Below are 22,417 nucleotides of genomic sequence, written 5' to 3' on the forward strand. Positions count from 1 at the left end.
GTAATGGAAGTTTGGTAAATTTGAAGTCTGATGCCATATTTGTACTTTGAGAATATGAAATTTTTCATTATTGACACGAATAATTGCTTGTTTCCAGCTACATATTTATAATTTTTGCCTTTGAAGGTATGCTGGGTTAATTATGACCTACGGATGAAGTAGAAGGAGGAAGTAACGCTTCACCTGGAATGTTCTTTCTTTCCACAGTCAATAGAGTGTAAACATATCATATTTCTACATAAGAACCTCTTATCATGTAACACATCTCTTTCTGGAGGCCAATATTAACGAGTTAACACTGATAAAAGCATCTTTCCGTTGTTTCAAATACAACCATCAATTACTCCGTCAAGGATTGAGAATAGCAGCCATATCAACTGTAAGACTATAGAGTCCGACAAAGTGCTCGAATCGGAATGTAGGCCTTGGTTTCTCTCATAGAACAATGTTTTCTTCTCGCCCCAAGACAGCGTCTAATTTGTGTACAACGTTTCCAGGTCTCATATTACGACTGGAAATCTAGACAAAATCGACTCCCAGCATGAATTATTGGGAACTGCGAGGGGAAACAACCCAGCTATTCAAAAGGTATATAGACTCGCAATGCTTCAAGCCAATATGCCAATACATCTTTTCAGAGAAAACCTAGCAAAAATCATGTTTCAGAGAATGAGCTGGATAATTCAGTAATATCCAAAGGATCGGAAGTAAAGAAGAAAGCCCGGAGTGTAAGTTGTCATTCGTTTCTTTCGAAAAAAAAAAAAAAGATTTAACTAATGACTTTGGTAAAGAACGGAAATACATCACCCGACTTCCCTCCGCCAAAAATCGTACCAGAATCCATTGAATCTAAACATGAGAGTGGGCCTTCTTCAAGCACAACGCAGCGAGCCTTACCCGCAGTACGTCGTCACTCACCTGCAACACATCCTTGCTTTGAGGATTATGCAAAACATATGGCCCATCAGCCGAATGTCCCTCGCTTGCATAAAGCGCAGTTCATCTGTTTTGACTCCATAATGGAGTGGCGTGAGTCAGTACTCGATGATTACAACACCTTCACTGAAAATAGTTTGAGGTGGGGCGTAAATGAACTGAAGGTTGGACGAATTCCAGATGATCAGTCACAGACTCTAAAAAGTGTTGGATCTGGAAAGGCCCTTGAAGCTATCAATCATTACGGCACTGTATTTTATTTGAATATTTACGAAGAGGAGATGATGGCGGCGTGTCTTACATTGGTCGAATTGAGCCAGCCTTATAAAGAGAAATATTTGAATCTTTCATCGGGACACGATCAGGATTTGGTCTTATCGACGGAACAAGAATTGGATGCATGTTTTACATTGATCGGATTTAAAAAAGAGCCTTGCTTCTTTGCTTCGGATGAAAGTGCAGACCTGTATGGTAAGGCCAGAAAATTGCGGGGGTTTCAGCGCGGATTTTGTAAGTTTTGCTCTGGATGGATTTGTGATACAATTACTTATAGTTTTCTAGTCGAACATACATGTGGACAACACTCCATGAGTAATTCGAAAGCAAAGCAGACAGTCGTGGCTGACACTCAGTAAACGACGAGTGATCTAGGTATCAGGAAGAGGGGCGGTCACAGGAAATAAAACATGGCTTTGGAGAGATAGTCGATCAATATGATCATGAAGAACTGAGTTGAAAGATTGGAGCACGAGTCTAAGAGAGTAGACGAAGACAGGATAATTTTACGAATCATTAAGCCTGACGGAATTGGACATACTCATGGCTCATAGAATACTCATAGTGCAGTAGTTACAGTCCAGGCGTGAGATGCCTTGATAAACTACATCTTTTGAAGTCTTGACTTCAATGTAAACCTACAATTTCTGTTTAGAAAAAGTATGCATAAGAATGATGATGTTTCTAAACGACATCTCCAATCTTTCGGTGTTTGATATTACTCGAAGCTCTGAAATGTTGGTTCGGTTTGAGTTGAGATCTAAATGTGGACATGGACAAGTAATAACGCTTCCTTGTTTTGCATAAGTAAGAATGGGCGATTGGGGAGATGAGTCTGCGGTACTTTCCAGAAAGTTTTGATAAGTATCGCATTCAAAGCAAAGGAATTCATATGATTTGAGAGGGTCAACAATAATGTAGTAATTGGTCGTTCATTGTATTCCTGAGTTGATGTGCCCCGAAGCATCATCATGAAGCGGCTCGTCATCACTAACCAAAAGCTAATGTAATACAAAGACCGTATGCTTCGTTATCATAAAGAAATCAAATGAACCAGTGTACCGTAGTTGTACCCCCATTATATTACGCCATCAAATGGAGCCCCGCGGTGAGTAGCTGCCTGCGTCACCTGCGTCATCTTACTCGATTTTCGATGGGTGACTTTCGTGTTCGCGGAGTTTGCGCACTAGTTTGAAAGGTCAGTAAAGAGTCTGAATAATGGATGAATGTGTGAAATACTTCGCAGTACACTTTCATTCACCTGCTGACCCTTACTTGGCCTGGCCATCTAGAGCCCTATTGTCGTCTTCATCTCCATCATCCTCTTCCTCAGGAAAAACAAATTCAGGATTCTCAATAGCCTCTGCTAAAGCAACGGCCTCGTTTTCAGCCTCAATAATTACACACAATCTGTGATAGCTTGAAGATGCGCCGGCGGAGATAACCTTTTCGCTCTTAGGGACGGTTCTGTCGGGAAAAAGCTCAGCGTAAACAGCATGAATAGCTTTCCAGGTCATCTCCTTCGTCTTCTTTCATTCTTGAAGTGGTGCGTAATCTATTTGGAAAAGTAAGATTGTTATTAGTAAGTTTCTCCCAATTGAGTGTCGCCATATAACTTTGATATGAAAGGAAAGAGGATTAGTTAACAAGAAGTCATTTGATACTTACAGTTGAGGTAATGGGTATAACTTTCCACACTCTTCTCATCTTGATAGAGTAAGGCTTCGGGCTCGGGAAGCTCGATCCAAGGAGTATCGCGACCTCTTCCAGACTTTCTTCCAAGAGATTCGACGGTATAATCAGACTTGAATTTCTTGTTCGTGTCTTTCTTAAATTGTTTCTTGACTCTGCTAATGACGGTATTCTTACTAGCCAGATTCTTCGAGTCGCAGCGCTCATTTTGAATCTTTGAGGTTTGGCGATGGACTTAGAGTTGGAAGATTTGATGGCGGGTTTCTTGGTAGTGGCCATTCTTTGATTGGGTAAGGGAGTGCGCTTCATTGTAGGTTTTGCTTTGACTTTTGCCATTGTGTACTTGTCTTCTGGTAAATTTGATCTTGTTTGCTTGGTGACCTAGATGAATGGGTTCCTTGTAGGGTGGAGGTGGGGTGTAAAGCCTGCTTTGGTATTCAGGGGTCGGGTAGGGAACCAATCAGAATTCGATTTGTCCTAAAATTATGTCTAGTTGGTTGCTAGCGAAATAATATTAATACTATTATTTTGTGAAATGTACCAAACACGTCCAGTATTTTTTCTATCTAAATAGCGGGAAGCATTCTATCACGTGGAACAATCGCGATCAAACATGCAAGATCGAAATTCACTCGCAGATTTGATCGAGATGTTTTTTCAGAACTATTCAATACACTCGGTAGTCATTGAAAAGCGTATTGAAGAGTTAGAAACACAAGTTAATCGATTTGATCATTTCTTGCGCACTGAAACTACTCGCGATACTCTAAACTAAATATCATGGCAACTCCATTGCAACAAGATTCATCCTGCGCATCGAGAAAGCTGTTATGTTGAATCATCCTCGGCGAGCACTTTAACCCCGCTACCAATACACCATATTAACTTTAAGCTTGACACCAACGATTCCTAGTATGTTTTTGTCACTTCTCTATCTATGAAAGAAGCTCCATCATCGTTATCATTGAAATCTAGGTTGCAAATCCGCTCAGAGCTACAGAACTTAGGTGTATTAAACTCACTTGGCATTTTTATTAACGTTCATATTGAGACGCGAGAGCACGAAACTGGGCCTCAGCAGCAAGGAGTTAGACAGCCCTAATTTTGCATTGAGCGGCAGCGTTATTGAAATGAACGACAGCAGCTCTATCTGTGAACTCTTAAACAGTAATACCCTCAGCTGTAGCAGCCGCAGCATTTTCCTCCATTTCATTCGATATGGCGATTATGTGAAAGAATCTGGCATATTTTAATCGGATTCCTGTTAAGCTTCGGATCAATTTATCTGAAAAGTGAGATCTGTGGTATTCATGGATTTCTTCAAATTTGAGATTGTCTACATGACGCAGATTTTGGATTGGCAGGAACCCTGCATTTCAACCAAGTGAAAGATTTGGTCAGCTTTGATCCCATCAATGGTGATGTATATCATGCGTGAAGATTAAATTTATAAGAATTTTTTGTGATGAATGGTTACTTACAATCGCTAACCAATTTATAGTACTCTTCATGATCATCACTCAAGTGCTTGATATTCTCGAGGTCGCAATCAACGAACGGAATTTTGGTGTTGGGCTTGTGAAGTTGGGAGTTCGGCTCGACGTCTCCGAAAACAATGGTGCAGAGTTCTTTGATACGTTTATTTTTGTTTATGGTGTCAGTTTCCTTAGACTTGGATTTGTTCAATCTAGCTTTGGGAGCCATCTTCTTTTAAAGTCCAGGAAAAGAGATATCGCCACTACCCGTAACTTTTTTTTGCCTTTGTCTTTGGACATGCTATTTATGCTTTGATGCTGTTGAATGATTGAGTTGTTATTTGTTTTCTGTAGACTTGCTGTGTAAGTTAACCATTTTGTGAAGTGAGATGCAAAGGAGCTAAACGAAAAGACCTAGGTAATTCAGGGGGACCAAAAGAGAACTACCAAGCCGTATCAACCCACTTGAGAAGTGTCTCCTATTGATTGGTAGGGGATAATAGAAACATTAATTCTATCAAAAGCAAAACATTTCAGAAATTTGGGGGTGGATACATATTCTCTAAACATACAAAAAAGCGAAAAGCACCGTTACAATAAAAGATTAAGGCAGAAACCATTCATTTTGTTCTGAAAGATCTTCTCACTATTGATAGCCCTAGTTGATAATTACAAACTCATAGTCCTGAGAATTAACAATTTTATTTGACTACGAAGAACCAACTACTCCCGAACAGCCATCATGGTCATCATGACAAAGCACGAATAAGATGGTTGAACTAGGCTGACATGTACTTGTGATCCACACTCCAATCTACAGTATTTTTCGAAGTTGCTTGCAACAGCACGGACCAAAGTCGCAGTACTTCAGCTTTATCGCACCAATTGTGGCTCCTACGAGGTGAGAGCCCAGAGTTGCGGAAGACCCTACTTAACAGAAACAGAAGAGATATCCACTGAGAGCGATTGTTTCCATATAAACTACTTGACCACTTAAATCTTCGTTAAAACCGTATACTCAAACTTTCCCTAGGCATCACCCCATAAGAGATTGATGAAGTTAATTTTCTCCCCATTGGTGGCAGCAGGCACTGCGTTATTGCCCGTGATTAAAACGGTATTTTCCTTTCTCGCAGACCTAGATTTCTCCTCTCTAGACTTCTCCTCACTTTTGCGCAGTGCTTCCCAAATTCCTTGCTGATACCGTGTGTTTGCGTGAGCAAAAAATGCGGCATCTTCTGCACCCGTGTGTGGATCAAGAATTCCTCTATAACGTCGTGGGGCTGGTACATATCGTTTCTGGGGGGCCTGACCTGGGGCAAAGCTTTTAACAGGAGCTAATACCTGGGGCGCAAGACCAGAAGATGGACGATAGATTGTGGTGTCGCCGGAATGAGTCCCATCTGTGTAATAGTCTTCATCCATATATGTGGTGTCGCCGGAATGAGTCCCATCTGTGTAATCATCATTGTCCATATATGTGTCTTCACTCTCAGTCACATAGCTCCAGTTCTCATCAGACATGATCACATAGTCGTCAGGAGAAGTTGTGTCTTGTTGGCCGGAAATATCTCTGGAACCTGACCCGTTTCGGTACATTTTTTCTGAAGGTAATTTTCTTTGATTGGAAAGGCTTCTCGAATCGTGTTTTGGCAGCTCCATTGAAGTGATGCGAGGTCTTTTTTAAGAGGGCGATAGTGCGTGAAAGCTGATCCACTGGGTTCTGAAAGGGTCAGATCGAAGTAAAACGAGGGATCTTTGCAAGATCTTTGTGAGTGGGAAGATTATTCTTTTCGTATGAAGTTGAAAGAGTATTAATGTGCTTTTGTATCTGAAAGAGATAGACATAGTATGAACAACTTGGGTGAAGACCGTATAAATGGCATTATCTATCCTTGTTTTGAATCAGCTATCCTTGGAAACATGTTTTTGCGCTTTTGGTAAAATTTGAGTGAATGTAGGGATTGAATATTATGGCGTGAAAGTGATAACGTATTCTCGATCAGTCACGCCAATGCTATCCAACTCACCTTATCGTGCGATAGACGCGGATTATCGCGTATTTCCGACGTCGATGACTTGAAAGATCCTCCAGACAATTTTCGAATGCACAATCACTTGACACATACACAGCCTTAAGAAGAAAAGTGTTCATGAGTAGGGATACTTCACAATGGAGATATTTCTATGTTGCTGATATTGCCATTTTTTCAGACAGCGCCAGTCGATGTTATACATCTTGTGAGTAAATTTTGAATGTGAGCTTAGTTCGATGTCACATATTCAGAAGTTCAAATGCATAGGAAGCAACTTTTTGAGTGAAAGATTTAATTGACATTTATCACAACATCTCCACTGTGTTTGATTGTAATTTCCACATGTAATATTCATCTAAAACGACTAGAAGCGGATCGTTATTCGATTTCGTCAAATCACCACCGTGGAGTCCTACTCTACTGCTTTATTTGCAGGACGCACAAACCGCTCCGAAGATTGAGTTTCTGTAAATGTCATAGAATGTACCAGCGGAAGTTTAAAACCGTGGCCCGCCTCTACAGCACAATTACATATGATTCTCATACAAAAGCAACCCAGGAACAGCAAAAAACTCATCTATCACAAACTTCAAAAGGATCAAGGTACTCTGTGCCTCTCCGGATATCATATCCTCATTTGACCTCCCAAATCAACGTTCCTCTGTCAGAAGCAAGAAACAGAATATCCAAAGCTATCACGATCTTCCTAACATCCAGCATGTCTGTGCCTTGAAGAATCATTGTTGATTTTGATTATACTATTCCTACATGCTGTTAGTTAGGTCGAATAGATTCACAATACACATTTGTGACATACCTGTTGCCTCGCAGTCTATGGTTATTTTGAAGATTTCTCTGCCCAGAACCTACGCTCCTCGTCATTAAAATCTTTGGATGGCTTTTTGTAACTACCTGCATCGATATCTTTTGCTTTCGTCCGAGTAGTCTTATTCTCTGGTAGTCCAGACGATTTGTTTCCAGAAGCTAGCTCCTTGCGCTCGGTATCTACGAGGGATGGCATACTCTGAGATCGCTCATTCATATCGTATGAGCTGGAAGGTTGTTCATTGTTCAAAACTGTGTCTTGTTCAATAGATTCAACCAAAAAAGATCCCATCAATGACTGTTGAGTGAATTGTCCGCCAAAAAGAAGGTCGTTTACCGGGGATCGGCTTCGGTATGCAGGCTCGCGATCTCTTGGAGGTGAACGAGAGCGTGCATCTCTCCTATTCTGTCTATGGCGTGGTGTCGGACTAAAAGTTCTGGCATTCAATCTACCTCCAAAGTTGCACGGAGTTGTAGATGAGCCGTTTGATTGCTGGGCTACTCCTGAGCGAAGAAATCTACGTTGACGTGGAGCTTCTGGTGGAGATACCATGCGTGCATTCGGAGGGGTTCTTGGTGTGCTATTTTGCAATGTTTTCCTGCGGAGGGGGATGTTCGGAGAGGAAATGGGACCAGGGGTGGATGAACTCTGTGTCTTCATGATCACTAACTCTTTATTGATGGGCTTTTAATAGATTATTTGAAATGTGGAGAGGATGTCAACCGGGGTTCTCGATGACGGTTGATTGATAAAAGTTAATCGGCGGAGAGATTTACAGATGAAAGTATTGTAATGAAAATGGATAGGAGGAGAGGAGTTTCTCACTGTTATATATCTACCTGGTGTCTGCCAATACGGTCGCGGTTATATGCGCGAGTTCATGAACGCGATCGATGAAAACCACAACACCGTAGCGATGATTTTGTCGTTTCATGTGTTTTTACTGTTCTATGAATTTATATATTCTGCGGGCTCTGCCATGTGGAAGTGGTGTGCGCTAGAAAAAGCCGGCAGATAGTGTAATCCAAGTCATGTTATAGCGCGTAGCAGAGTCTATGATTTCAAGTGGTTTTCACAATCTAAATAGTCACCTCTAATTTAAGTTCTCTCAAGTAGAATTTGAGTTGTAAAATTGGGATGAATCGAAACGCTACCATAAAAAATTGTTGGGAGGATATTGCTTCCCTGGTATTATATACATAGACTCCTGCGTACTCAAAAGATACGAGACATAGTATCTGTGCTTTTGCACAGCAAATGATTTTATCAAATGAATCTAATTCCGCCGGAAAGATCCCTACTACTATCTTTCTTCATATGCATAGTGGTCTATTGATGTGATTACAATTGTAGTGTATTCCTTTCTAATTACTGCTTAAAAAAACTCTCCTGAATTACTCATCCGCAAACTGAATAGAGCGCCAGGAACTTTGAGAAAAATGCCTATGCGAAATATTATCCATGAAGCCATCAGGAACTTCATCAATTCCATCTCTCCACGTCATCCATTTGAGTTCTCATCCCTCTCCTACATGAGCGTAGGCGATATAATCTCTTGAGCACCATCATCTTGAGTCTCGGGAATTTTCAAAATTCCTCTAGGATTCTCACGTTGACGACGAGTCTCCGCAAGAAGTCTCAAATATAGACTGTCATGAATGGGTAGGCTGTGAGCCGCTCTTTGACTGTCGACAAGATTGTTTCTGTTACGAAACCCTCTCTTTCCAACTGTTGGTGAGATAGGTAATGCTCTTCGGATGTTACCAGGTCGCGGAGCTTTCACCTGGCTGGGAGATCCTAGTGGGGATGTCAAGAAGTTAGATGGAGGTGTCTTGAATCCATTGTATGCGGGAGTAGTCTTGGTGTTGTTGTCTTTTGTATTATTTTGTATTTTGATATCGGTTGTATTGGTAACTTTGAGACTATTCATCTTGACGTGTTAAGATACCGAAATGTGTTAAAAGATTGAGGTTGGTTTTGATTCGATGTTGTAGATTAATTTGACTATGACTTGTTGGTTGACGAAGAATAATCTTGGAGGATGCTTCTGGAGTGGAAGATAACAAATATATATCAATATATCCAATTATAAAATAACGCTTAGTGTCATTGAAATTGCGGGTACGATCGCGCGCGCGAGTCTATGAGCATGAGAGACCCGGTTTCAACCGTACTGTGAAAAATTACTGGGAGCTCTGGGCCAGATAGCTGTCTTGAACCGGCCTGGAGGTCGGTGAAATTATCATTGTCTTAAAGTTTTTAATGTTTTGACTGTGATGTGGTTGAGGCATTTTGGATAGAGACGAGAATTCGAATACATGGCTGTCCATAGAAAGAGATCTACTTAGCAGACTTTGATCCAATTTGTCTAGATTTGTGGCTTATATAGAGTACATCACTATCATAATCATATTTGTAGTCACATTCATGCCCAGACAGAATTTACATCCTCGATCCCCGGCGCCCGATTAATTGGCTTTTTAAAGTGGTTGAAGCTAGTAATGAAGGAAAGTTACATATTTAATAATACAAACTAGAATTCCTTGCCGGCTTTGCAGAATTTCTTATCACGTCATGATGCTCTGCGTTCAATGAGTTAGGAACAGCAGTACTTCAATGCTGAACCTTTCTGGTTTTTCCAACTAGTGCGCGAATTTCTGGATAATATTAAATAAGCGAGATCGTTACGCGGGGAGGTATTTCGGCGCCTCCCTCATTATCACCAATCATCTGGCATATGAATTATGTTTCGTGTAATACTATATGTAGGAATTCTTCACTGCTCGCCTCAAAACTAGTAATTAACTATACAACGCATTTCGACTAGGTATGTGAAGATTGCCGAATTGACATTGGAAAGGTCAGATACAAATGAGAGAAGACGTTTACTAATCCATTTCCTTTGACCTACCGTCAATCCAAATAAGGATTATCTGAATTCAACATCAAATTAAATTTATGACTCCTGTTGTCACATGAAAAATGAGTTTCACATAATCTGGGTTATCATCACAAGCAGCACAACGCAGGCTACGAAATATATTCGCGTAGAATGGAATTAGATAACGCTACCTATTACTTGTGTAATAATTTGATCTTAGATCCGAGGAACTGAGATGCAAAAAGGAGATAAAAGTGTGCCGCATACAGATTTGATGTCCATAAGTTGTTTGATTCTCCATGTATACCCATCATTAAAACATTTCTGCAACTATAGCCACCATAAGACGACTTTAATACATCCCGTGAGACATACGGTCAGTCACTGTTTAAACTACATAATTCTTTCCTTTCTTCGCTTCGCACGGAATCTTGCAAGAACTTTTGCACAGCTGGCCAGTAACAGCTCGTACACTTCGACAACTGTGCCCGCATTGTAACGAGAAGAGGTTGGTGTGATGTCAGACTCTGCAGGGTTTGACGGCTCGGATCCATAGCCAGGTTCACCGAATTTACCTCGCGAGCATACATCGCCAAGTCCGTTGGCTTTTCTCATTTCGTTGTCTACAAAACGCGTCCCTAACTCAGCCTTTCGCTTCCTCTCACATTTGGATCTTTGAAGTTTTCTGCTTACTCTGTTGACAGAACGATTGCGACGGGAGGTGGCAATTATACCCCAAAATCGTGCATTTGGATCAGGGGGCCCGTAGTAAAGGGCAGACCTGTCTGCATTGATTAATTGTATTAGATTAGCCAATATTAAGTGAATTTTTCTATACTTTTGGCGAGGCTTACGATGTGCGATATTTTCTTGTAGCTGATCTTTCGCTGGCTTTTCCTTCTCGATGGGGCCAGACTGAGAGGTCTGTGGTGATATCTGGTGTGCATTAGACGCAACTGAGCCAGTTTTATTGTCATTTTTTACGGCCTGCGATGCCGTTGGCTCCGTCTTAACATTTTGCATGTTGCTGTCTGCCATTTCGGATATCTTTGTAACTATAACTTTTCAAGACACTATAGTTGTTAAGTGGATTCCAATGAATAATGAAGGGAAAAAATGGAGATCGATTTCATGAAGATATGGAGAAGTGAAAGTTTTGGTGTAATGTCTTATGAGTTAAAAAGCAATCTAATTTATAGCACATTCTCTTTTGCTACGGCCACAATCGATACAGCAATAGTTTGAGTATTATGAAGGAGCCGAATAAGCATTAAAGAAATCTCCGAGCTTCCATTCCATCTTCTATTTTATGATATTGTACCCAAAAGTTAAACAAATGAGAGGTTAGAAATTTAACTACTTCTAAATACACGATGCTACTATGTGGTGCAGCCGAATGGCCTCCGGGCCAACTACAGTTCCGAATGTTTCAGAGAAAACCCATTGCGAGTGCCTGTATATCTTGTAAAGTGGATATTGTCGCTATCACTAAATATAATGACGCTTAAATTGCGATTCAATAGGCAGTGAGGTGTAAATCCATCAGCGGCCAGGTGGTAAGCTAGCTAATTCGCTGGTGAATGTGAAAAATTCACACTTGGCAGAGAACCAAACCTCAAATCAGCCAGAAAACCTTATTTGAATCCAAGAATGGAAAGAAATCTATATACGTCGGCTGGTGAAGAGTTGTGTTCTTTCTGACACGTCGAAATCGTCGCTTACTTTTGGTAGATGTTAAAACAAATGACCACGATGCATCAATTGCATCAATTTCACTCCCCTCGATGTTTTTAATTGATCATGTGAGAATTCTCGCATCCATGATGAGCTCCGGCCTTACAGGTATCTTTCCATTTATTTCGCTTTCACATTCGTATTATCACCATTTATCAAATTTGTTCTGGATATTTTGTTGTTATTTTTTCGTTTTATTATGTGCCAATAAAATTGAGACCCAACTCGAAACTAGGAAGTCATGTCTATTCTAATTGCTTGGTGAGCACCGGTTCTTCCGATCAAAAAATCTATTGAAGGTCAGTACTCAGAAAGTTAGAGAAGAGGTATCAAACGGGGGATAACTTAGCGCCGGCGCTTTCTTATCTCGTCTCGTCTCATGAAGCTCAGTTCTCAAACTTCTTCATCAAGCTTTTCACTCTATCACTGACTTTTCGGCTGACTTTTATTGTACCTGCTCTGGAAAGAGGTGTGGGTGCCGTGGTATTTGACTTAGCAAATGCGATGATTCTCTCACGGGCGGTTGGTCTTCTCTGAATTTCAACTGGTGAGTCTTCATTCAGTTCAAACACCAACGTGCCTTCGTTGGCTGCTGCAAACGGATAGAAGATGTGAATCTTTTCGATTTGTTTCTTGCCTAATGTCTGAGCGTGGTCCGAGCATAATCTGCCAAATGGTCTGCCATTAGCAGTGCCCATCAACATATTGAGCTCGAGACTCATCGAGGAATCAACCGTGAACCTACACTTCTGACCTGCTGAAAACTCAGGAACTTCCTGGGATGTAAGCACATCACGGATTGCCCAAAGAGTTCCAAGATTGACAATGGGACCGCAGACGATGTACTTGAGTTTTCGGAGTTGCGATTCATTCGTGGTACCATTTGCCAACTGTACAGTACATGCATCGCACCATCCTTGATAGAGGAGTTCGCTATTATACAAACGCTGTGTATTGACGTCGGGGATGTCAATATCAGCCTCTGTATTTGAGAATGTCATGAAGGCAGTGCCAGTTTTCGGAGAAAGAAACATCTGTGCAACACTATCATAATCCAATAGACTACTCACATCATCTACACCATCGACAGCTGCTCTAGGAAAAAACGTATAGAAGGACCAATGGGCACCTGCGCTTTCAATCTGCAACTGTGGATCTGAAAACACTTGGTTGAATCCGTCGAGATCTGGGAGCACTTGATTGTGAGCCCTGTGGATATTTACGTAGCGGATACTCCAATCTGGATACGAAACGTCTATTACTGGCTTTGCATTGATTGCTGCTTGGATAGCAGCAAGAATTGTAGTGCCGCGCTCAAGGTATCTTTCCGGGGATAGAATTTCGAGCATTCCGTCATAGTTGTTTGTCGCTGCCACGCGCGTTGGTCGGTTAATCTTGTCCATTTTCGGGAAGAAACAAAGAACTTACTGGTTAGGGTACTTTTACTTAAATTAGATAGGCTGGGATCTAGTTAGAGTGATAAATTCTTTGATGGCTTACTACTGCAGATCCAAGAGGATGTGGAATAAAGAGTCTACAAAGGCTTTGTGGACAGCTTTTTATATTCAAGTGTCTTCTTTGTTTTACCTTTATTTAATAACTGTCCTGTGTTTATGAGGCGTTGAATTGTTGCTCTATTGATTTTTCTCAAGACATGACAAAGAGATTATCGAATAACAGTGAAGTTCAACTTCAAGAAGAATAGGATTTCAAAGAAGAGAAGAAGCTTCATCGATATTATGGGCATATACGAAAACTAATGACTTTGTATCGCAATGGTTCAGAAGTTATTATTGAGGCTAGTCGAAATGAACAGCTGAGCCCTCATTGGTCGGGAGAATCATCGAAGGATCTGTTTACCCATATGATATCAACTAATACAACTCAACAACTTTATCCATACTGAATTCTTGAATATTATGTGATGTGCTTTATGACTCGGCTTCTTTGAAGTTTGAGCAGCTGTGTTACACGAGGGAAGCTATATCATCCCATCTCATATACACACTCATCCTCACTTTAGTGCCAAGCCCCTTAGTTGCTATGGGATGGACTTTCTCGGACTTCGTCGGCGCCGATACCATTATAAAGTAAAAGTACTTTTTGTTCAAATAATTCATTTATCGCCTGGAAAGAAAGAACACTTCGATATCTTGTCTTGTCGGAGGCGTGGTCGGCGTGATGCGATTGATTTTGAAGATGCAGAAAGGCACATTATTCTCTCTATGGTGATTGTGATAGCTATTTGATTTCATTTTCGGGGCGCTCCTTGAAATAGACTATTAATTACCGCCGTGTCGTATTGTCTAAGGATTGACATCTGCCTTTTGAGACGAGGGTCGATGGCGTCGCAATAAGATGAATAATTGAATAGTTGGAGATTTTTCTCGGCTACTATCACCAAAAGTGCATCTAAACCTTATTGACATGATCGTTCTTATTGTGTATTTCAATTCTTAGTTTACAAAACTACCTGCCACTTTCCATATTCGAGGGGCAATTATAGCAAAATGAGGCCTAGTGAAACTTTCCTATCAATGCCATAAGTACATGTCTGTTCAGCACATGGCATATCAGATCTTCAACAGAATTTACATGGGCCATCAAAAACTGAGGTTTCCGTAACTATGAAGTTAGGGAATTAAGTCAATAAAAAGGAATGGAATAAAGCCGAAAGGGAGGTCTGGGCTGCGATTGACATCTAACAGACTAGCATAGGTCAGTTCTTATAGTGATGCGAAAAATGATTGCGCAAGCTTTCCTTGTCTCCATCATGTAATGTCATGTCACTAGACTGTGTCTATTTGCTAGTTACCACAAACCAATATCCTCTTCAATAATCTAGCTTGCTGCAATACTTTTGAGGGACTCTACGCATGATATGACTCTCAAAGCCCCGTTTGACATTAGTAAAACTATAGCTCAGTATAACGGTAGGTCGAGGGAGATTGAAATGTTTATGTAGTTGAATATCTACCTCAAATGAATTATACTTCAAAAGTTTCAAGCCAAAAATAAAATGTGACTATTATACAAAACCATGTTGCTTGAGCTCAATTCAAGTTGTTCACGTGTGGGATCATCATCTACTCAGTAGTGTGAGTTTCATTATCTAACCTATATTTTATAAGAATCAAAAGCTTGATGTCACAAGACCATAGCAGCGCTAGCTCAACCTCTCTCATATTTATTTATGCCACCATTTGCTGATAATGAGATAAAAAAGAGAGTATAGCCCAAATCCCCATAGTCTGAAATTTTGGTCCACCAAAACTCGATCGATTCTCCCCGTTGAGACCGACTCAAAACCACAAGTTAGCGCGCTCCCCTGGAAAACTTATCATGCTGTCCGTGCCATTAGCTTGGCCCAGGTCAAGACAGTCGCATTGGACTTTATATCACTACTGGGAAAGAATAGAGCACAGGTGTCTTCATTCTAAATTTCGGTTTTTCCATTTCGAGATTGAAAATGGTTGGCTTCAATGGGAGACATTTCGTCTTCAATCTTATTATCTGCATTGCTCTGCGTATTATCACCGCCCTCAATCCAGATTTTGGTTTCCAACTTCACCATTCGATTATAGAGTCGATTCTTAGTGTTATTCTTGTGAGGTTTGTTGCTGTTAATTGATGGTTTCGAGATAGTGTCTTGGAATCTAACCTGGCGTAGGACACCATGAGAGGCTTCTTCTAAGCTTTCTGCTTCGGCTTGTTCTTTGGAGTTTGCCTCTTGCCACAATCTCGATTCAATTGCGACCATGCGGCTATAGTAGTCTTCTACATTAGATTTTTGAGTAACCTCGACGCCCTTACAAGGAGAGGTTTTGGGAGCGTCGAAAAATCTAATATGATTTTGACGAACAGCCTTCGTCTCGGGTTTGAACTGAAAACGGCGCTGTGCTTCACCACGCTCTTGATCTGACATCTCGGACTCATCCTGTGACATCAGAGCCGATTTGATCCACATCTTCTTCTCGGTAAACATCATGTGAAGGTAATACTCGTCGTTTACAGGCTTGCGGGTAACTGTTGGTCCATTGTAGGGAGATTCGGCGACATTGGTGTCAAAATGAACTCTACGGGAAGCGTCAGATTGGAAAGAGACTGGCATCTTGATGGTGATTTCGTATGTTCTCAAAATATTATTGGAATCAGATATCAGTATCTGCAGTGGATGTGAGATCACATCTCTGGATACTTTTTCAAACTGATGGACCAAGAATGTGGATTTTAAGTGGCAGACTGAATGGTTTTATCTACAAATGGATGGGCTGCACGCGAGTTTCGTCCAAACCAGATACAGCCAGTTAAGTAACACTTAATACTGCGCAGATGTATTGAAACGATAAGAACCGTAATGCTATATAGTTAGTGGAAAAATAAGCCTTCTTGATTTATCCGGATGTGTTGTAAAACAGTACTAAGCTCGTGACAGCTTGATCTAGTGATTTACGGCCCAAAAAATTAGTAACTGTACAAATTGCAAACCGTACTAGAATCTGGAGATCTGGAGTAATCCACAACGCCTAGTCATTAGCCGAAACCCACACGCACTCAGATGTCCGGATATGCGTATTCAGAAAATGAAAATGAGGAAGACAAATACACAAATCCTAGGCACGCCTTTGTCAAAACTTTAAGTACTTTGGGCTAGATTGAAAGATTTTTCGCGTCTAATCTTGACTAAGTGATAGAAATTCAATGAATACCGGGAGATGTTGGTAGCTGGCACCTGCATCTTGATTTCCACAGGCAGCAAGATCGGTAATCTGAAATTGAACTAAAACATCACAATACATCTCAATGATGATAATTAATTTTATATTTCTAGCCTAAAGTTTGGATTACTCAGGTATTACGACCATCATGTAACAGGTGAGTAGAAATCCTCTTAATTTCTCGAACCATCCCTCCCCACCCCCTCCCAGGAAGATCTAGTCATTCGCTAAATCCGCTAATGAATCGCCCTTAGAGAATTTTTTCCACGCAGATGTGTAGGCGGACTTTTTGCTCATAATTCTCAACTCAGTCACCTGATACCACATGATTTGATGCATAAACAATACCCCCTTCACCCTGTCTCTGTCCGACTTGCCAGGATGCTTTCCACTCCCGGAGAAGCAGCTCCTGATCATTAGTCTTTTGATGTGATAGGACAGAGTCTCACTTCTCAGGAGTGAGCGATCCAAAACACAAAGCTTTCTTCGCAACCGCAACGCCCTTGGCTACTTTGTCTTGGCGGACTTTTTTGACTGGAGAAATAGGGCGTTTGGGAGCTTTGTTTTTATTATCCGAGATTTCTTTAATTGTTTCTTCACTCCACTCGATATGAACGGAGTCGGCGTCGTCTTCGGAAGGCTCATCGTATGCCTCATTTTGTCTTTTATAGCTCGCCTCCCATCTGAGCTTGTTCCATTGCCTAGGATACTTTTTCATGTATTGTTCGAAAGCACCCTCGACCATTTCGTCGCGTTCGATTTTCTCTATAAAATAGAGTCTATCCTCTGCGATTTGATCCGTGTTTCCATCGAGATGTTCGGTAAACCTGCTCAGTCGCTTTGTATGCGGAGTTTTCTTGGCAGAAGAAGCGCTCTTCGAAGTGTTGAACAAGTCTCTAAGTGTAATTTTGGACGCCATCTTGGATAAAGAAGACATCGCAAAAATAGCAGGTACGAAGTGGAGTCAATTATTAGGGGGATCGATTGGAAGATCTGTTCGGTTGGGGTTCAAGTATCGAAGTTCTTAATATTCGTCTTGAATGTTGATATCTTTCTAGAATTGTAGACGGGCGAAAGTCTTTCTTTTATCCCCGTTCTACGTCCCGCCTTGAATACAGAAGCTATGATTTTACCGTACTGGCCGTACTATCTGTACTGTCAAGGACGCAATCATAGTATGGCTATCATGAAAAGATGTCCCTATCATCAATGAGGACCAGCTGTACGCGGTTACGGTTGTACGAATATTAGTTCAAGACCTGGAGTCTTGAATTAGCCGTATCAAATTCATGCGGAGACCGCATACGGAGCTATCAAAATAAGTTGTCATTGAGGGGACTATATACAGAAAAGGTCCTGTTTTTATGATCATTCTTCACAGTCTTTCACAATCAAAATGGCACAAATTTTTATAGCAGTCTTGACCGAGAGGATTTGATTATTAACACTACATGCAGGTGTAGCAGTTTATGTAAGTTCTGCAGCTTCTACGTACGTAAACGACACAGCGTAGGGGCCATGAAGTGAAGTAGATTCCCAGGCTATGATTGACAAGTTCTGCTGCCATATCCGCCCACATATATGATTTCTCTAATACCATCAAAATTATTGCCGATCTGTGAAAATGCCATGTGAAATACCCGTAATACCATAAAAGCATAATAAGTACAAAATAAAAGCTAGCTCTAGGCCAATTTGTCTGCTATTATTTTGGCTGGCCTCTAATCCACCTCCGCAATGTATGATTGAACACATCATCCTGCAGCTCAATAGTAAAAGAAACATCATAATATCCTGCATGAACCCTATGAGTGATTTACATCTTGAATATGAGCTTGTCATCTCTGAATTGAGATAAGATCAAATAAGGACTGAATATTTCTTCGCCATCGAGAATAACTTGTGACAAACGTACTCCCTGACGAAATTCTTGCTTTTCCTAGTTCCTAGTTCCCCGCCATCGAGTAAACCAATTCCCGCAGTGAAAAATTTCCGAGAAGATACGCGCAATCGTCTGCCAGCTCTATCTATCTGTTCTAGGGTCTTAGATATCGGTACTCAAGCTGACTCCAAAAGATAAGCAGAGCAGTAAATAACATCAGCAAAACAAACCAAGACCAAAAATTCCTCTCCGCTTCCCTCTCAGCCTCACTCATCTCAACAAACCCATCATTCGCCGCATGCCACTCTGCCGATCCGTAGACTACCTGCTGTCTACCTGGGGCCGAACTCTCGCGTCGATTCTTAGGTTTCGCAGTAGCTGGAGGGACACTGACCGATGTCTGGCTGTCTGCCGAAATTGCGGTTTTTGGTTTCTGTTTCATGTTCAACTTGTGCCCAACTTTCTTCTCAAAATCTTGCGCGACGAGGGTAATGATACTACCACGATAACGATTAATAGACTCTCTGATATCTTGTTCCATTTCGACAGAAGGTCGAATCGCATCTCGAAATTTGTTGGGGCGGGGCGCACCTGGTGGTAAAAGGGGCGATCGAGGGGATGAAGAGATTGGAGTTGACGGAGGCGGCATTTTTGTGAAGAGTATAATATTGTGAAGTGTTAAAGGTGATAGATCCTCTTGAATAATCACGAAAGATTATGAAATGAATTCTTGAGATTTTCACCGATTGGCTTCGTTGATTCCGATCTTCTTGATAACTGAAATTAGAGTATTATGTCGACTGAAGTCTTGCGACTTTCGAGACCAATGGCCCATCTATATTAATAACCTGAGCCTCTTCATTTCATACAGCTTCACTTTTGCAAATGAAGCTAAATGCCCATAATACAGCACCTTCGCCGTACGCGAAGATTTGTAATTTGCGATCGGATTCACCACCTCTTTCGATACTTTCAAGGGCCATGATCCCCTGTGTAAGAATCAATCATCAATGTGGAACATCGTTGAAAAGAGAACCGTAAGTATGTGGATTGATTGTGATAATATGATCGATGCTACAGGCTGTACCAATAGACCAAAGACTTGGAAAAATTGAGCTATACTCCGATGTATCTCGGAAGAGAAGACAGAGTGCCTAAGATTGGAAGATTGGACCTGCCATAATCTTACATATCGGTCTTAAATACGCCTTTGCCGACGGATTTGATCTAAAGTGTGAAGTTTCCATCTTGTAAAACTATGACATGCTTTATGTTGACCCTCTGACACGAATGAAAGCTTTTCACGTAAGAGCATGTGATAATTAAAAGAAAAAGAAAGAAAGATGGAATGCAAAACGGGAAAAAGACTTTACAATACCACAAGTTGCATATGACCTGTGATTACAGCTCCTTTCTCAGAATACTCAGTATACATATATCAATTGAGTAGGAATAATGTAATACAAAACGGCCGTCCAAGATCATCTAACCCAACCTTTCCCGTGAGCTTTCCTGCCCAGTCTATCCCAAAATCCTTCCTAGTCCTTATATATCATCAATTCGACACAAATGGGTATACTACAGGCATATAATCCAAACATAACTCCCTGGTATCTCCGAGACCTAGGCGTTATTCTCCGTCAAACACTCACTCGAATTCACTGCTGATGAAGAGGCCTTGGTGCTCCTCGACTCACGTGTTGACGCTGACGCGACACTCACACATTCCGAATCCAACTCATCGGCTCTCACAAGTCCCCAACCTCTTTCTAGAAAGCTTTGCCTTTCAATGATTGATTCCTCGTCGGCACGATCAAGCTTTCCCTCATTAATGTGACGCGGTATTTCACTGGGCGATAATAATCCACCGACGTCTCTGGTCTCACCTCTCGCGCCATAAAGTTCCTTCTTCCTGCCTTTTGTTCCCTCAACCCAACCCAAAGCATTCTTCAGTACTCGTTCTCTGCAGTATTCTTTGAACTTGTTATCTCCAAAATATACAAGATTCTGAAGGAATGCACTTCTTTGTCGTTCCCGATGTCGACGTTTGACATTCTCCACTGCAAACGCTCGGAGCGCTGGCCTAAGCTCCATTGTTCCTCCTAGTTTACGCCTAGGTCTATGAGTACTCTCTGATGTGAGCTGAACATTTTCGCTTTGTGATGTTGATGGTGGAGATATCGGAGGTGAAATTGTTTCGGCGAGAGAAACAGCGTCAAGAAGAGCACAGTTGGCGCCCTTCCCTAAGGTTGTCATAATGCTGAAGTCCAATGTTAGTCAAATTTCACCGAGATTCTTCATGCCTGGGAGTAAAAGATACGTACTTAAAGACTGCATCCCCGATTAACGTTACATTAGTTGAGTCCCATGGCTTTACCGAATCACACTTCTTCACCATGTGCAGATACGCCGTGCTTGTCAAGCACATCTCAGCCAATTGTAGAAAGTTGGGGTGTACGTTTCGATCAGTTTTTGAACGAGCAATGATCTCCGTCTTCAGTTCCACGGGGGTAAATTCCTCGGGCGGTTTTGACTGGTTGATGAAGGCGCTCGCTGGACTGCCATAACCATACATGATGAATGATTCAGAAGGCTCGATCTCATCCGCTGTATATTCTGTTGCCCAAGGCTTCATTGGATTCTGCCAAGAATGGACCAATATATTCTGATTTCCAGGACAAAAAGCCTGTGTTCGGGTCAGTACTCTGTAGAAAGTTGGTTTTCAGGGGCTTGGAAAGACTGTACCATAACTCCACTATGCGAGCCTGCTAATTTGAATGTTTCCCTTGTCAATGGGATTTTGAAATATATGACTGTGACATCCGTGGGTCGTATTCTAGAGAGCGGAAACATTTGCTTTCTGACTTGAGAATTGATACCATCTGCGCCAACTAATAAATCGCATTCGTCTATTGACCCGTCTGCGAAATATGCTCTTACTACTCCATTTGGTAATTGCTCATATCTGTCGAACTTCTTCCCGAACCGCGCAAAAGATTCGCTCCAATGCAATAGTCCTTCCCGGAGGCGCCAGCGCGATACAGAAAACTGATCTTGTATTTCATCTGGCAGCCACGTGAATATCGGATCACCATTGCTCTTCACAAAGTTCATCTCCTGGCCCCCACCAGGTTGAATACCAATACTAGGCGCAATCTCCTGCCACACATCATGTTGCAGTTTTCCCTTGAGATTTCGGAGAACAAATGAAGATAACATAACACGATATCCAGAGAGCCTGTCGGTTGGACCTATGCTACGCTCATAAAGCGTGACTTTGATACTCGGCACATCTGCAAGAAGTTGTCCTAATGTTAAACCACTTAGTCCACCACCGATGATGATGACTCTAAGTGGTGCGCTGTTTTCAGTTGTGGTCATTGTTGATAATTGAAATAAAATTTAACTTTGCGAAAGGATTGAAACCAGTGGAAAACAGAGATTTATTAAAGGAATTCTGGGGCAAAGGTGCAATGGGAATATATATCAAACCATTGTAAATGCATCAATTGCTTGAATATGCACCGGCTTCACTGCCGAATTCCCCTGTCTAACATCATACTGTCATTCAGATACTCTAATATTACATCACGCAACGCTCAACAAAAGTAAAGCATTGTCAAAATAAAATATGCATAAGTAGATTCAGATATTTGAAATCGTATGGAATTCGTTCATTGTAAGATTGTCCAAAATAATTATGAGACGATAAATCATGCGATTTTAAAAACAGACGACCCATTCAGTGGACTGCCAAGATGTAAACGAATCAGACTAATGAAACGCGGAAAACATGTGTCAGATTTCAAATCCCTGAACAAAAGCTTTCGATCATTAGCGGCAATTCTTTTCTTCATGTCGGTAATATAAATGTTGGTGATGTAGAATTCCATTCTGCAATGTTCTTTCGGCGGACGTCGAATGAAGACCCTGTGGGGTGTTGCCGGAGATGCCCGACCGG

General features: G+C 41.4%; 12 protein-coding genes across 12 annotated transcripts; 1 reads left to right on the forward strand and 11 right to left on the reverse strand.

Moving 5' to 3' along the window:
- Positions 1 to 3: 3 nt before the first annotated feature.
- On the forward strand, positions 4 to 1,571 carry EAE97_002227 (uncharacterized protein; the record flags this gene model as incomplete). The annotated part of the gene is made up of 5 exons (XM_038872738.1): positions 4 to 14; positions 498 to 588; positions 639 to 728; positions 792 to 1,446; positions 1,498 to 1,571. 5 exons carry the CDS (start codon positions 4 to 6, stop codon positions 1,569 to 1,571), a joined length of 921 nt encoding a protein of 306 aa, XP_038735944.1.
- Positions 1,572 to 2,483: 912 nt separating this feature from the next.
- On the reverse strand, positions 2,484 to 3,240 carry EAE97_002228 (uncharacterized protein; the record flags this gene model as incomplete). The annotated part of the gene is made up of 3 exons (XM_038872739.1): positions 2,484 to 2,716; positions 2,881 to 3,016; positions 3,082 to 3,240. The coding sequence occupies 3 exons, from the start codon at positions 3,238 to 3,240 to the stop codon at positions 2,484 to 2,486; spliced, it is 528 nt and encodes a 175-aa protein (XP_038735945.1).
- An 824-nt stretch (positions 3,241 to 4,064) lies between these two features.
- On the reverse strand, positions 4,065 to 4,608 carry EAE97_002229 (uncharacterized protein; the record flags this gene model as incomplete). The annotated part of the gene is made up of 2 exons (XM_038872740.1): positions 4,065 to 4,273; positions 4,386 to 4,608. 2 exons carry the CDS (start codon positions 4,606 to 4,608, stop codon positions 4,065 to 4,067), a joined length of 432 nt encoding a protein of 143 aa, XP_038735946.1.
- Positions 4,609 to 5,408: 800 nt separating this feature from the next.
- Positions 5,409 to 5,978, reverse strand: EAE97_002230 (uncharacterized protein; the record flags this gene model as incomplete). The annotated part of the gene is made up of 1 exon (XM_038872741.1): positions 5,409 to 5,978. The coding sequence occupies one exon, from the start codon at positions 5,976 to 5,978 to the stop codon at positions 5,409 to 5,411; it is 570 nt and encodes a 189-aa protein (XP_038735947.1).
- Positions 5,979 to 7,253: 1,275 nt separating this feature from the next.
- EAE97_002231 (uncharacterized protein) lies at positions 7,254 to 7,901 on the reverse strand (the record flags this gene model as incomplete). The annotated part of the gene is made up of 1 exon (XM_038872742.1): positions 7,254 to 7,901. The coding sequence occupies one exon, from the start codon at positions 7,899 to 7,901 to the stop codon at positions 7,254 to 7,256; it is 648 nt and encodes a 215-aa protein (XP_038735948.1).
- An 868-nt stretch (positions 7,902 to 8,769) lies between these two features.
- EAE97_002232 (uncharacterized protein) lies at positions 8,770 to 9,171 on the reverse strand (the record flags this gene model as incomplete). The annotated part of the gene is made up of 1 exon (XM_038872743.1): positions 8,770 to 9,171. The coding sequence occupies one exon, from the start codon at positions 9,169 to 9,171 to the stop codon at positions 8,770 to 8,772; it is 402 nt and encodes a 133-aa protein (XP_038735949.1).
- A 1,344-nt stretch (positions 9,172 to 10,515) lies between these two features.
- Positions 10,516 to 11,160, reverse strand: EAE97_002233 (uncharacterized protein; the record flags this gene model as incomplete). The annotated part of the gene is made up of 2 exons (XM_038872744.1): positions 10,516 to 10,907; positions 10,977 to 11,160. The coding sequence occupies 2 exons, from the start codon at positions 11,158 to 11,160 to the stop codon at positions 10,516 to 10,518; spliced, it is 576 nt and encodes a 191-aa protein (XP_038735950.1).
- Positions 11,161 to 12,242: 1,082 nt separating this feature from the next.
- On the reverse strand, positions 12,243 to 13,259 carry EAE97_002234 (uncharacterized protein; the record flags this gene model as incomplete). Its single annotated transcript, XM_038872745.1, has 1 exon — positions 12,243 to 13,259. The coding sequence occupies one exon, from the start codon at positions 13,257 to 13,259 to the stop codon at positions 12,243 to 12,245; it is 1,017 nt and encodes a 338-aa protein (XP_038735951.1).
- A 2,033-nt stretch (positions 13,260 to 15,292) lies between these two features.
- On the reverse strand, positions 15,293 to 15,967 carry EAE97_002235 (uncharacterized protein; the record flags this gene model as incomplete). Its single annotated transcript, XM_038872746.1, has 1 exon — positions 15,293 to 15,967. The coding sequence occupies one exon, from the start codon at positions 15,965 to 15,967 to the stop codon at positions 15,293 to 15,295; it is 675 nt and encodes a 224-aa protein (XP_038735952.1).
- A 1,052-nt stretch (positions 15,968 to 17,019) lies between these two features.
- Positions 17,020 to 17,493, reverse strand: EAE97_002236 (uncharacterized protein; the record flags this gene model as incomplete). The annotated part of the gene is made up of 1 exon (XM_038872747.1): positions 17,020 to 17,493. The coding sequence occupies one exon, from the start codon at positions 17,491 to 17,493 to the stop codon at positions 17,020 to 17,022; it is 474 nt and encodes a 157-aa protein (XP_038735953.1).
- A 1,045-nt stretch (positions 17,494 to 18,538) lies between these two features.
- EAE97_002237 (uncharacterized protein) lies at positions 18,539 to 19,105 on the reverse strand (the record flags this gene model as incomplete). The annotated part of the gene is made up of 1 exon (XM_038872748.1): positions 18,539 to 19,105. The coding sequence occupies one exon, from the start codon at positions 19,103 to 19,105 to the stop codon at positions 18,611 to 18,613; it is 495 nt and encodes a 164-aa protein (XP_038735954.1). The 3' UTR covers positions 18,539 to 18,610.
- Positions 19,106 to 20,079: 974 nt separating this feature from the next.
- EAE97_002238 (uncharacterized protein) lies at positions 20,080 to 21,837 on the reverse strand (the record flags this gene model as incomplete). Its single annotated transcript, XM_038872749.1, has 3 exons — positions 20,080 to 20,716; positions 20,781 to 21,142; positions 21,202 to 21,837. 3 exons carry the CDS (start codon positions 21,835 to 21,837, stop codon positions 20,080 to 20,082), a joined length of 1,635 nt encoding a protein of 544 aa, XP_038735955.1.
- Positions 21,838 to 22,417: the final 580 nt, after the last annotated feature.

The sequence above is a fragment of the Botrytis byssoidea genome (genome assembly GCF_014898295.1).
Source record: "Botrytis byssoidea strain MUCL 94 chromosome Unknown BBYS_004, whole genome shotgun sequence".
NCBI lineage: Eukaryota > Fungi > Ascomycota > Leotiomycetes > Helotiales > Sclerotiniaceae > Botrytis > Botrytis byssoidea.